This window comes from Bombus flavifrons, chromosome 11 (assembly GCF_040668555.2).
Source record: "Bombus flavifrons isolate JBK064 chromosome 11, iyBomFlav1_principal, whole genome shotgun sequence".
Taxonomy (NCBI): domain Eukaryota; kingdom Metazoa; phylum Arthropoda; class Insecta; order Hymenoptera; family Apidae; genus Bombus; species Bombus flavifrons.
This window is the reverse complement of record NC_138452.1, coordinates 7,280,783-7,294,084: the sequence shown is the minus strand read 5'-3', so window position 1 is coordinate 7,294,084 and position 13,302 is coordinate 7,280,783. Positions and strand designations below refer to the sequence as shown.

The following is a 13,302-nucleotide window of genomic DNA, read 5'->3' as shown; positions in this document are numbered from 1 at the left end:
GATAGATGTAACATTGTATGCAATCTCCGTACGTAGTAAACTTCATACTATATTTTGTATAATTTTTGACAGATAATTTACCAAGCATGGCAAAATTTTAAGTAACGTAGAAAGTACCTGAAAATGTTAAAATATTATCACTTCCTATTAGAAATAATCGTGTAAATGCACAAAATTATTTGATACAATTTTTTTAAGAAAATGTAGATTATATGCTAAATCAAGTGTGAACTTAAAATGCTACAACCTTTATTTCATGATTCCTACTGTCCTAGAATCGTTCAAATTCCATTGTATAAACCAGTAACTTGGTAATTAAACGCAATGTTTCAAAAAGATTTGAAATCAAAATCAGGGCTCGACGTAAACCGAAAGAAGCAAGTGCAAAAACACAAACTGAAGCAACTCGCAGAATGCGACGAGATTGTTTCTTCGGAAACTGTAAATGCTATCGGTCGAGTTACAGATGTTGTTCGAGCCGCTGATGACAATGCACCGAGTAGCGATGAGCTCGACGAAGATCTCGAAGAGCAGCACAAAGACCTAAATTTGCATCTCGATTTGCCAAATGATACGTATTCCCTGACCGCGATCAGGCCAGAGCTTCCCACCTGCGTTAGATATGGTGTTCGTGAAGGGATGACTCATATTAACATGCCAAAGTTTTCACCATTGTCCAGGGGTCATCAGGTAAATAAAATTTTCGGGACCATCGTAAACTTAGCTGTATCACAATTGAGGAATTCGAAAATTCACCGAAGTTACTTTCGTTGAACGGATTGTCTTTGCAGAACTCCTTTGACAAAATATTGGTAGCATATGAAGACTACAGAAGAAGAGCATGACAAGCAATTTAAAAATTCGATAATCAATTTCACGTAACCAAAATTATTCATTTATTTGATCAGAGAATGAAACATGTTTTTTTGCAGCCTGTCAAACATTTAAAAAATCATTACTCGTTTGATTTTGCAGAAAATTTCACACATTTGTCAGTTATTTTCTGGAAGCTTGCCATTAAATGACATAAAAATCAAGAAATCAACTAAAAATTGTCTTGTCATGTTCATCTAATAATTAAATTAAATTAAAATAATTATTATTATTATTTATTAATAATTAAATAAATAATTAAAATTAAATAATTTTATAAAATTAAATTAATTTTGCAATTAAAATAATTTTATAAATATTAAATAATATCTGTAATTTAAGATAATCATTTTAACTATTAGGCTCTACCATTATTAAATATTTCATGACCAAAGTATTACGTACTGTGTAGTTATAATATTAAACTTGCACAACTTAAAGCAAATTATCACAATCTTCATCTACTCAATTAATGGTTTCCGTTTGAAAGAGCTTTCTTTTGATCAAATTCAACGAAATCGCAGGCTTTATGCAATTTTATCTACTTAACATACCTGCAAAGATGCAATCTTAATCGGTGCAAGAGACTTTCTGTCGCAACTTATCGCTGCTACCTATTATTTCGATGATAGGGTGGAGCAACAGCGATCGCGGCGTTTGCGACAACAACAGTTTATAAATCCCGTTGTTGGAACGAGGCGGTTATCGATCAGATTATCGAAGATGGAGATACGTTTTATTGTGAATCATACAAAGACATAAACACGGACGATCGACGAATGCTGTCGATCCTCGATTTAAAGAGGACTCTATGCGTGCAAGGCAAGTTGACCGTTAACGTCAGCATCGAGGAGGCTGCATACGCTGGCAAATTTCGCTCCACAGAGGTGACGGAATTGCATCTGGTCAAAGCCTTGGATTTATTCTTCAAACGCTACAACGCTGGTATTTTGGCATCATCAGTATTGAACGTGGCAATTTGGAAAGACTCGAAGTATTATAATCTGTTCGATGGTCAGCCGAGGAAAGAGAATTGCGAACCAGCAGATGATGGAGTCAGTGGAATAGCTAAGCTGTTTTTGGTCAAGGATCTAATAGGACTTCTTTTTATTATCCTCGAGAAGAGCAACGTGAAGAACGAGCCTTTCGTTCTCTACGCGATAGCGATTAGTGGCGTGGATCATTACACTCAACCAGTGGATGCTGAGAAGCAGGAAAGAGCCAATCACAGAGCACAAAGACGACCGAGTGGTTATAAAATGCAGGAGAAGTATCGAGCTGTGGTCCAAGGCTCTTATCACGTTACACATCCTGTAATTCCAGCCCCACTTCGTAGTCGAACATTCCTGATTATAGCTCTGGCAGCTCTGGTCTATTCGCGACTGGTGAACGCCAATAAGTGGACCAGTGCTCTGATCGATCTAATTTTTAATCAATCCAATATATACTTCGTCGATCTGGTACGCGTTCTCGATAAAGATTTGGATGATAAAGAGTTCGAGCTTCGTTTGGACGATATCATGGGTGACATTATTCTCGGAGCATACTCCGCGAAAGTGAAGATTCGAACGAACATTGTCCCAGGTCACGGACAGAAAAAAGGTAAACTCGGGATTGACGATGGTATACGCGAGTTCTTTCAGACTCAAGTGACCGGTCTGCTCGAGATAAAGAATTTCTTCTATGCAATTTGGAGACACGACGATACGTACTATTTCATGGATCCCTTTGCCTGTGACGAAGAAGGATTCCGAAGTAGTTCGGCTGAGATAGATGGTTCAGCGAATCCTGGGGAAGCTGCCTGTGTGACGATGAACAGCTCGATCAATCAAGTGGTGGAGACCATTATGGAGAACACGGGTAGTAGGGACAGAGATCCTTTTGTGATCCACGGGGTCCGAGTCCTGTACGTGAAGACTGGAACCACACCTGGCGGTCCCTTGGAGAAGGTGATCTATCGGGAGAAAGGTACGAACCGCAGGCCGCAAGCATTATCGCCATTACCGACGGTCAAGGACGACGCGTTAAAGCTGAACGAAGTGGTCGATATGAAACCAAGAATACGACCGGATGTGGATAAAATGAGGGACGTGGAGGTTCAGGTTCCAGATCTGCTAACGGACGCGGAGAACTACATGATGACGGATGACGAGCCTACGACTTACGTAATCGTGCCACCTGAAGAGAAGAAGGAACCAGAGGAAGAACTTTGGGGAGAAGAGGAAGAGGAAGAAGAAGAAGATATAAGGAGATTGCGGGCGGAAGCTGGCGACATTACAGAAGAAGAAGAGGAGGAAGAAGGTCCTGAAATAATCGAAGAGAAAGAGCCTGTTGAAGAACCAGTCGTGAAGTTAGTCAAGGGTTACAAAGTGATAAATCCTAATCGTTTGATCCTTCAGGGGTCGAAGAACTGCTTGGACGAAAATTTTGACGAATGGTCGAGGGGAAAGCAAGGACTGATAGCAGCTCTCGCGGTTTTGGCTTATAGAAGATTGAAGAATCCCACCAAGTGGCGAAACATGGATATCGATCAACTGGTCGACGTCAGCAATAGAATTTTCGACGAGATTATAGATTGGATTAGAAAGGGACGTCCTAAGACAAGAGATCCCGAAGAAATAGTTGAAGAAGAAGCGGAAGAAGAGGAAGAGGAAGAAGAGAGAGAAGGTGAAGTTGAAGAGAAATTGTTACCTAAACCAAGTCACTTGGATATGACGATGTTACCCCAAAGAATAAAGATGGGAGGGAACGATGTGTTCTTTAAGACGAAGATGAAAATTATTCAAGGTGAAGCGAGTCCTTTGGCAAATCTTGCAGAGGCCCTCGAATGTTACTTCAACCGATATCCAGAATTAATCCTGGAGAACAAGAGACTGATGTATGGTATTTGGAAAGAGGGCCCGAACTTCTTCATGTTCAATCCATACGGAAGCGACACAGAGGGTTGGCGTCTTCGCGACTATCCGGCTTCATTTGCAGTAGTAGCTAGTTTGAACGAATTAACCGATCTTCTTTACGGCGTGTTGGAATTCAACGATCCTTCCTTTATAATTCACTTCGTCGGACTGGACTCGATACAGCCTGGCCTTTATGCTACTGAGGAGGTAATAATAGTTCCAGAAGATGCCGTGATCGAGCAATTCAAAACGAGATTTCTACCGATCACGGACGACGATCTAGAAAAGTTACAGGCTGAATTAAAGGAGGCAGAGGAAGTTGAGGAAGAACCAGATGTCGTAGACGTGGAGGTTATGGGTGAGGAAGAGGAAGAGGAGGAGGAAGAGGAAGAAGGTAGGAGACCTGTGAGAAAGTTATACGAGGAAGAGGAAAAGCCTTTAATCGATCCATTGCTAGAGGCTCAGGAACAAGATCAACCTGATGCACCCTATCGTTTGAACCTAATTCTACTTACGTCCAACATGAAGGTCTTTGACGAAAACGAAGAAACCATTGACCAGGTGCACGAACAGATAGCCTTAGAGAAGTTAAAGTACAATCATCCTCCTCCTTACGTTATGCCATCTAGTAAAACATTATTGAAGCTTTTGGAAGCGAAACGAGCCAAAAGATCCATTCCATCTTTGGTATCGAGATTCTCCATAGACTCCAGATTAGATGTAAAAAGAAAAGGCGGAATTTCTATGATTATGTTGGCTAAGTCGACGATGATCGTACCGTCAGGGGTATTGGAGGAAGCAAAACCTTCAAAAATGATTAAACTGTCTCCGAAAAAATATTTATACTCTAGAATTTTGCCAATCTGTCTGATGCCCCTGAGAGCTATTAACGACATGTATATACAAGATGAAGATCTTGCCACGGCTCTCCGACTAGAAGATCTACAGAGGTTGGAGGAAGAACAGAGGAGGGCTGAAGAATATGTTCAAGAGCCTGTACCGGAAGTACCTGTGGGAGTTCGTATACGACCAACGTTGATACCACTCGGACCGATTATTAAAACGCCGATTTCTGAGAAGAGGACGATTACTTGTATTGAAAAGAAGAAACGTAAATGTTTGTTGAACAAAGCTGACGAAGGCGATGCTTTGATGGAGAAGGTTCTCTGCAATACGGAGGATCTATTGTTAGAACTGTTCTTCCCTGACTTTAAAACAAAGGATCAGGTTCGTTTTACAATAGTTATTATAGAATGGAAATTTATATATCTATTTACGATGTTTTCGTCGTCGTGATAGCAGACAGAACCAAAAGTTACGGAGACCAAAATTTCTGAACTTACTAAACCGATGGAGTCTGAAACGACGACGATTAAAAGGAACACAGTGGGTAATCAAAAGAGAAGGTCTGTGCAAGATTCGCGTGGTTTAAAAGTAAGCTCCATTCTTTAAGTGAAATAATGATTCGTTTAAATTAAATATCGAACAGGAAATAATTATTATAAACTATTGTATGAATATTACTTATTTTCATTCTAAGCTGACGCAAGATGGAATCCGAATACTTCATGGTAACATATGTTTCAAAAATCGCGACGAAGTCCAAATCTGTCACTTCAAATCTTGCTTCTTTACCGCTCTGCTGTGTATTCTGGCGAAGATCAAACTGGATCCAGATCGTTTCTCCGGGAAGATTTTAGATCAACTCATATTTCTCGGAGACAAGATCTATCAACAAACCGGGAAACTACGGTATAAACCGTATCGATGGTTCCATCATATCGAAATTCTCGATACGGTTTACAACGTGATCACGAAGCAGGCTGTTTACGCGGATCCTAAAAACTGCGAGGACGACGAGCTGGAATTCGTGCTGGACAATTTCTTCGAGAAAGATAAGACCGGAATCATCGTGTTTACCAATTGCTCGTACGCCTTTTGGATGGCCAACGATCGATATTATTTGTACGATCCTTATCCCTGTGACGAGAAGGGGAATGTTTCAGAGGAAGGTTACTCCTGTCTTATGGAATTTTGCAACATGAGCGCGATGATCGATAAGATCGAAGCTAACGTCGGTGAAAATATTAAGAAACCTTATCGAATATACACGATATGTATAGCTCACATGGAGACGAGAAAGAGAGCAAAGAAGAAACGAAGGAAAAAGTGGGTTCATTGCGTGGAGAAGCAAGTCGAAGAAGTTCGCATCGAAGAGCCCTCGGAAATGGAAGTATCCACTAACGCATCAGAAGCATCTCTAATCGAGTCGGCCGACTGGGTGAAACAGGAATCGAAAACTAGTCTCGTATACGATATGACGATTCCTGGTTTCGCTCCTATTAAACATTATAACGCCTCGATGTTCGACGTGGACGTTCTGGAAAATGAAATCACCGCTCCACGATTGGCACCTTTTAAAAAATCTTCTGTAAGGGAATCGGAGAAGGTGGAGGATGAGTTCGAGGCGATAAAACTGTTGGTTAGGAGGAAAGTTTATGAAAAAAGGTTCAAGCCGCATACAGCAATCACTACTCCTTTGGATCTTTGCATCATGGCTTGGTCGTTGATTCACGATCCAGTTACCTGGTCTGTTAGGACGATAAAGGGACTGTTCGAGGCAAGTGCCGACTATACTTTCGACAGCATGTTGGCTGCGGAAGATTCTACGGTCAGTGAAATGACCGATGGTTTATTACCCGAGTTTGAGATAGCCAATTACGTGTTTCGAGTGGTGTTCGTGCCTCTGCACTATGGAACCTTGTACAGTATCGAAGGTTGGAATCTCTCGATGTCCTTGCAGAAAGTGTTCGACACATTCAGCTACACGGGCGCGATTATAATTTGCGGTGATTCTCATATGGGTGTTTTAAAGAAGGATGAAAATCATTTTGCTTGGTGGACAATTAGAAGAACGAAAAAATTGAGGATCGTTACTTCTATAGATATGAAGGAATTTTTGAAGTTGATTGTTCAGGAGATCGATCAACCCGAGGAGACGGTTTTCATGATGAGAGTAATTACGGTTTCTTATGCCCAGAAAGTTGATCCTGACTGTAACGATACAAAAGGTCTTCATGAGCCAGTGATGCCAACCAGCTCGCTGGCGGAAATTCATAGAATGCCAGCTAAACCTTACGATCTCGAGGCAATATTCAGGCCTACCGTGCCAGAATCAAATAAACCGATCTTTATACAGGGAACAGTTGCCCTGAACAATAGAGATACTGTGACCGAACCGAGAGTTAAAAGATGTTACTTTGTCGCTGCTTTAGCGGTGATGGTGAAAAGAGATATCATTCAGAGTCCCATGCCAGGAATGATAGATAAAGTGATCGAGGTTGCTGAATCAGTTTATAGAGAATTTTCGGAGCCCAAGTTTCATACGGAACACATTTTGCGTAATGTTACTGTGATGAATAGAATCTTCGATTTTCGCGACTGTGCATCTCCTTTGGTAACGCTTACGCTAAACTCTCGAACTTTGAGAACCGACTTTTACGTTCAGGTTAGCAAATTTATGTTTTATCTATTACGTTAGATTAGCGCGTATGAAATGTCGGTTTCCCAAGATTATTCTCCAATTCTATCCTATTTTTCAAATATTCAATGTTGAAAAACATTTCATATAATGGTTTACGAAAGTATTCGAATTTATAAAAACTTTTTATGAATAGGTATATTATGTGTATTCGAATTGTATGGTGGAATTTCAAAATAATTTATATAACGCATACGATGTATATAAAAGTTTCCTATGACAAGTGTTCAAATACTTTTTTGTCAATTAGTGTACGTACTAATCTAACGCGTTAATTAAATCACACAATGAAAATCGCTTTTATTCCCATCCATCACAGGTAAGGAAGCATTTACGAAAATATTTTAAAACGTACGCAAGTGGAATTCTGCATTTCACCAACTGCTGTTACGGTTTTTGGTATTCGAGAGCCACGAACGCGTATTACTATTTAGATCCTTACCAGTGCAATGAAAAAGGAAGGAAGGTTTCAAACGGTGGTAAAGCTTGTCTGTGTATCTTCCCCAGTATTTGTCAAATGGTGAGAAACATGTGCTTTAATCAGTTCGAAGACACCTCAGGTTTCTTTATTCATCGTCTGCACGTGGACTCGGTAAACGTGCCATCGTTCAAAACGTTCAAGGAAGATCCTATGTGGTTGTACCTGGATTATCATTGGAACTTCAAACACGCTCCGGACATCGTAAAATCAAATACCAAGAAGAAAAAACAAGTGGAAGAACCGGAAAAGAAAAACGTCAAGCAATTCTGGAACAATTACGCTGTCGAGGTGTCTAATCTTATCTATTCGGTTTGGGGAACCATTGGCTCTTACGATTCCAGATTCGGTGATCGAGCTGGAAAGAATCAGGCAGCCATTTGCGTGGCTGTCTTGGCCATGCAGTATCTCAGTCATCCATCGAGATGGGGTCCGGCCATTTTGGATTCAGCCGTGATCTGCGGGGACTCTTATTATACGGAAAGCTTAAGAAGCTCCATCCAAAAATGTGCCAAGCATTTCAACAGGTTCAATTTACAAACCTCTTTCAAGATCTTTCCCCACTTGTGGACTATTGACTTCAGAGATGGTATTTGTGGAATTTTATACGGTGCTCGAAATAGGATGACTCTCGCGACTGCACTGATGAAAGCTTTCGAAGAGTCACCGAACATTCTCATCGAGTGCAACAAAATCACGTTAGCAGCCCTCGCGGCAAAAGATGGATACTACGTCGCTGATCCCTGTTGGGTCGGACCACCCCTGTTCAACAAGGACCATGGAGCGATCTATGTCCTTCGTTGTAAGAACATGAACTCCCTGGTCTACGCGGTGATCAAGATGCTTAACACTAATCAGAGACTCGATTTCCGTTTGACTCCTATCATGTTCACGTTTGAACAGGAGGACTTTAACTTTGTCGAAGGAAAGAAACGCGAAGCGAAGAGGAAGGTCTTCTTGGATCCTATTAGAACTGCTCCAGGAAAAGTCACTGATCCTGGTATGCCTATTCCAGGCGCTCATACGGCCCCAGACGGGGTTTCTTATCTCACGTATCGCAAGAATCTTGAAATGGGCATAAACAGAGGCCACGAACTGGAGAATCCTGAGTTGCCTTCGGTAGAGCCAGTGTTGGAGAAGGATAACATGACCAGTACGCTCATTAGTACTACCTGGCATCTGAATCTCGGTCAGGCCGCTCCTTTGGAGAAATCTACGCCTGTGTTCGAACCTCGGCTGATCCAACATGTGCCGGAACAGTGCGAGGCACGGGTAGTTGATTCATTCGAGCCAACTCGCCACGTGCAAATGTCTATCACCGACCTGCTGGCAGCCTGTGACGATTATCCAAGAGTGGTAGATTTCACTGGCGAACCTGCTCCACAGCTAAGACCGCTGGAATGCGCCGCCGCGCGTAGTTTTCTTAGCGACGCTACTCGTCAAGAATTTCGTGCTCATACCGCGGACATGGCCAGCGAAGTTTATAAAACTTACAAACATCGGCTTCCCAAGATAGCAAGGGAACGGTCAGCAGCCGGCGATAGCGGAATACCTGTCGAAGACATTCATCCCATCACCGAGGAGGAAATGGAAGTGAAGCAGAATTCTCCTGACACCGAGGCAGAGACGGAGGGCACGGAAGATAAAACGTTTACGGAAACGGAAGCTACTGAAACCGCGGAAGACGACTAATGCACTGATAATTGTAACAAAATTCTGAATTATTGTATTTGGGTAATTTATTTTATTTGTTTCGTCAAGGATTTTAGAGGAAGCCAGGTTTGTGCTTAGTCTCTAGTATTTTGTAAGGTCTGTTGTTTTATTACGTGATATTTAAATGTAGTCAGCATTATTTTGTGACTAATGATTTTTTGATGAGACGTCTTCAAATTCTTGTACGTAAACGAGTATTGTGTTGTTAGGCGTGATTTTGATTATGATTTAATAAATCACATGGATTTTAAACATCAGATATTTTATGTTTTATTGAATTTACGTTTCGATGTAGGCATTTGTGATTAATAGAATATTCATAGCGAGATATTGTAAAAAATTTAGTATGATTTAATCTCGTATTCCATGTAAATGTACCATGCTGTTTAATGTATCATGTTTGTTTCTACAGATACTTGCTCGTTTATGCAGTCTGAGATGTAATATAGAGATGCAGAAAATTGATTTAGATATACATCTAGTTCTTTATGACTTCTCAACAGTTATTGAGTATTGTCCTTTGTAATCCTACAATCTTCCAATTTGAAATCCAAAATATGAAGGTGGTTCACCTTGGGCTCCGTGATGTGGAATTTTTTAAAATTTCAAAATTCTGCAAATCAGAGTTACTGTGAAATAAGTATTCAAGAAAATGAAGAGAAATATTTATCTTATGGATAGAAGCATATTTTTAATAACGTACTATTTAATGATTAGACAGAGATCTACATTGACCAAGTCGTAATTTATTTGACAAAAAAGGTACAAATCAGTAAGAATATTCTATGATGGACGGCAATTAACATTAAAATTACAAACTTACAACAAAATTACAACATAATGATATATAAGTAATGTATATTATTTAAAAAAATTTTATTCTACGATGATAATGACACAGGTTTTAAGCTTAGAATGACACAAATATCAAGAGTTTCTTTAGTTATGATAAAATACAACTAACTTTCATAAGAAATTATACAAATATTTGTAATGTTAATCAATATTGAAATATGCGACGCAATTGGTATAATGATTTGTCGCATATGATGATCATTAATACATATTTGTAATCGATACAAAATGAAATTAAAACAATTTATATAATATATAATATATCATTCAAGCATACAAAAATTCACAATATACAAACGCAGTACACAGTTTTAAAGCAGCTTGGTTCGTTTTCTGTTTGATATGATTCAAAATGACATGGACGCATCAAAATTACTATTTTACTTGCAATTATATCTTATATATAAAATGTAAAATATATTGTGCATCCTAAATCAGTCAAAACATGTATAGAGTCAAAATTTGTTATTTATTTCAGCTATCAACATTTACTTTTATATATTTTACTCTGTTTCAACTTTCGTAAAATTCGATAGATTCGATAGTTCGTTAGCATCTTGCACGTATTCACAGCAGTTTATAGGAAGCGAACTTTTCAAGCGACTTTCAAACGAACAGCACGTACGATACAAATATTACATTTAGATTACATTTAAATGCGCGATAACAATATTAACAAGAAGATTTAAGTACGTGGAATCTCTGACTTTCTTTCGCGTTTAATGCACTTGATTTTTGAGGACTTGATGCAATCATCGAAGATCTTTTGTTTGTCATGGAAAATATCGAACGAACGTATGAAGAGGCATTCATGAAATTTTACATATTCCGATAAAACGGATTCTGATTTGCAAGTAAATTGTTACTTTTGCTTCTTCAGTCTAGTAGTTGCGAGTGTAAAATTCTTATATTTTTCTATCTTTTAGTCAAAAACAATGAAAAATGACCGTAATTTATTTTACGACTAATGTTTAATGGTCCATCGATTTTTATTAATGAGTGGAAATTTTGATCGATCGATCGCTTTCGTACTCGTTTGCATCAAGTCATATAAATCCTGACGTTTTTTTACTTTCCATAAATTATTTCCATAAATTATTATTATTCATAATACATTTTTATGGCGACCATTTTATTTTTGCACACGAGGTATTTCATTTTGCTTGTTCAACTTTGGACGTTATACCTTTCTCAACCTTGTACAGGAAATGGACGAGTATCAGAAGGCAAACGGTTTAACATTAATGGCTATGGTAACAAACGATTGTAGTGTGTTACCGGCTGAAGACCGGTTCTTTGTTTCGCAAAATTATGGTAAATTAACTCCAGATGAACTCGTGGCCTCGAAAGTATAAAATTTAAACGATTCTACAAATACACTAACTCGTTAAAGTAACTGAAAGTAAGTACGAAGTTACGATTTCGATTGTTCTCCTGATTTGTAGAAATTATCAATGGTCTTCGGAAGTTTCCTCAATTCCACCCCAAAAATGTAGTTTCATTTTGATATTTCCAAAATTTATGAAAAATCGAATCTTCCTTTGTTAACCATAGAACGACATTCCTCCGATAGATAATTACGCATTAAATCCTTTCCAATTTTGATAATCTTATCAATCTTAATGTAACCTACGAAATAATTCGTAAGAGAAAAGAGGGAATGATAATAAGTAGAACGTTGGATCCTTTTCAGCCGAATGTAATTGCACGGTGAGACTCATTTCTGACGTATAATAATCATCACTTTTTATTATCATTTCTCATACTAAAAAATTTCCATCGTATGCGTTTACACCGTATTACAAATAAATGAGAATATATAAATTCTAAATGATAGAATGGTTTCATATTCTCGTTATTAAATTGTAAACTGAAAAGGATCGAAATCGTTTAATAATGGGTACAATAAAAAAACGTAAACGTTTGATTATTTTGTAAACAGTTGCATCTTCTTGTACGAACGAACGAAGAGTTTACTCGTTGGGTGTTTGTTGCTGTTCTTCTGTCGCTGGTTTCGTGTATAAGATTTCGGCGTACTCGGTTTTGTCCTCGTTTAGACGACGTGGAACGCTTTGTTGTTGCTGCGTCAAGTCCAATTCTGCATAAACTATTCCTCCTTCGCCCGTGGTAGGATTGAGTTTAGTTTCTTGTGCACCCGGCATTCCAGGCTGTAGCTGCGGAATTTAAACAATTTTATCAATTTCATCAAAAACTTGCTTTGTAGTTGCTTGGGAAATTTCGAAAATTTTACATGGAAATTTATTTTAAGCGTGAGGAACTTTTTTGCGATAATAATTTAAATTTAAATATGGTAAACTGTTAAATTTGTTAAAATAACTATACATATATGCTTACGTAACATAATTAATGAGTATATATTTTTAAAAATTCAATAAGAAATAGGCCCATACTTAAAATTAAATTATAACATAATACAATGAATTGAATGTCGGTGATTTCTTAATTTGTTTATCGTCTGTTGTATTAAATTTGGATATAACGTAAAATTAAAAGAAAGTATCGATATCATAGAAATTATTGCATTGTCGAAGCTTCTACTGTTACTTAGGAAAAATGTAAAAGGGATCAAATTTATAGAAACGATTAAGTAAACGTAATGTTTGAATATATACGCCACACGTTTGTTTTGAAACAAGAATATTCGAGAATGAAGTCACCTTTTCATCATCGACTGTGACGACAGTTCTCACGGTGTCTGTGTCCGCGCCAGACACTTTGTCCTTGTTGCGTTTAAAGAGGCGGGACAAGCTGATTCTCGATTTCCGTTCACCTCGAGATCCATCGACTTCTGTTCTGGAGTAGCGGCCGGCACTCTCCGTATCACTTCTAATCAATACAATTTATTCCCTTTTAAAATTTGTGCAATCGTTACATTTTTATATTGCCTTGTTTCTTTAGCAACGAAACACATTTTGTGAGACGAT

The 13,302-nt window shown here is 38.5% G+C and overlaps 2 protein-coding genes across 3 annotated transcripts in view; one reads left to right on the top strand and one right to left on the bottom strand.

Moving 5' to 3' along the window:
* The first annotated feature begins 324 nt into the window (after positions 1–324).
* Positions 325–9,593, top strand: LOC138185147 (uncharacterized). Its single transcript, XM_069123854.1, has 5 exons — positions 325–690; positions 1,506–4,997; positions 5,070–5,204; positions 5,311–7,278; positions 7,631–9,593. The coding sequence occupies exons 1-5, from the start codon at positions 325–327 to the stop codon at positions 9,479–9,481; spliced, it is 7,812 nt and encodes a 2,603-aa protein (XP_068979955.1). The 3' UTR covers positions 9,482–9,593.
* Positions 9,594–10,274: 681 nt separating this feature from the next.
* Fas3 (fasciclin 3) overlaps positions 10,275–13,302 on the bottom strand; it is a 344,259-nt gene continuing 341,231 nt past the window's right edge. For both annotated transcript variants that reach the window (XM_069123752.1, XM_069123753.1), the window contains 2 exons: positions 13,036–13,204; positions 10,275–12,531 (listed from right to left, as the gene is read on the bottom strand). In XM_069123752.1, the coding sequence (XP_068979853.1) occupies positions 12,331–12,531; positions 13,036–13,204 (370 nt within the window). In that variant the 3' untranslated portion in view covers positions 10,275–12,330. The remainder of the gene's footprint in view (positions 12,532–13,035; positions 13,205–13,302) is intronic.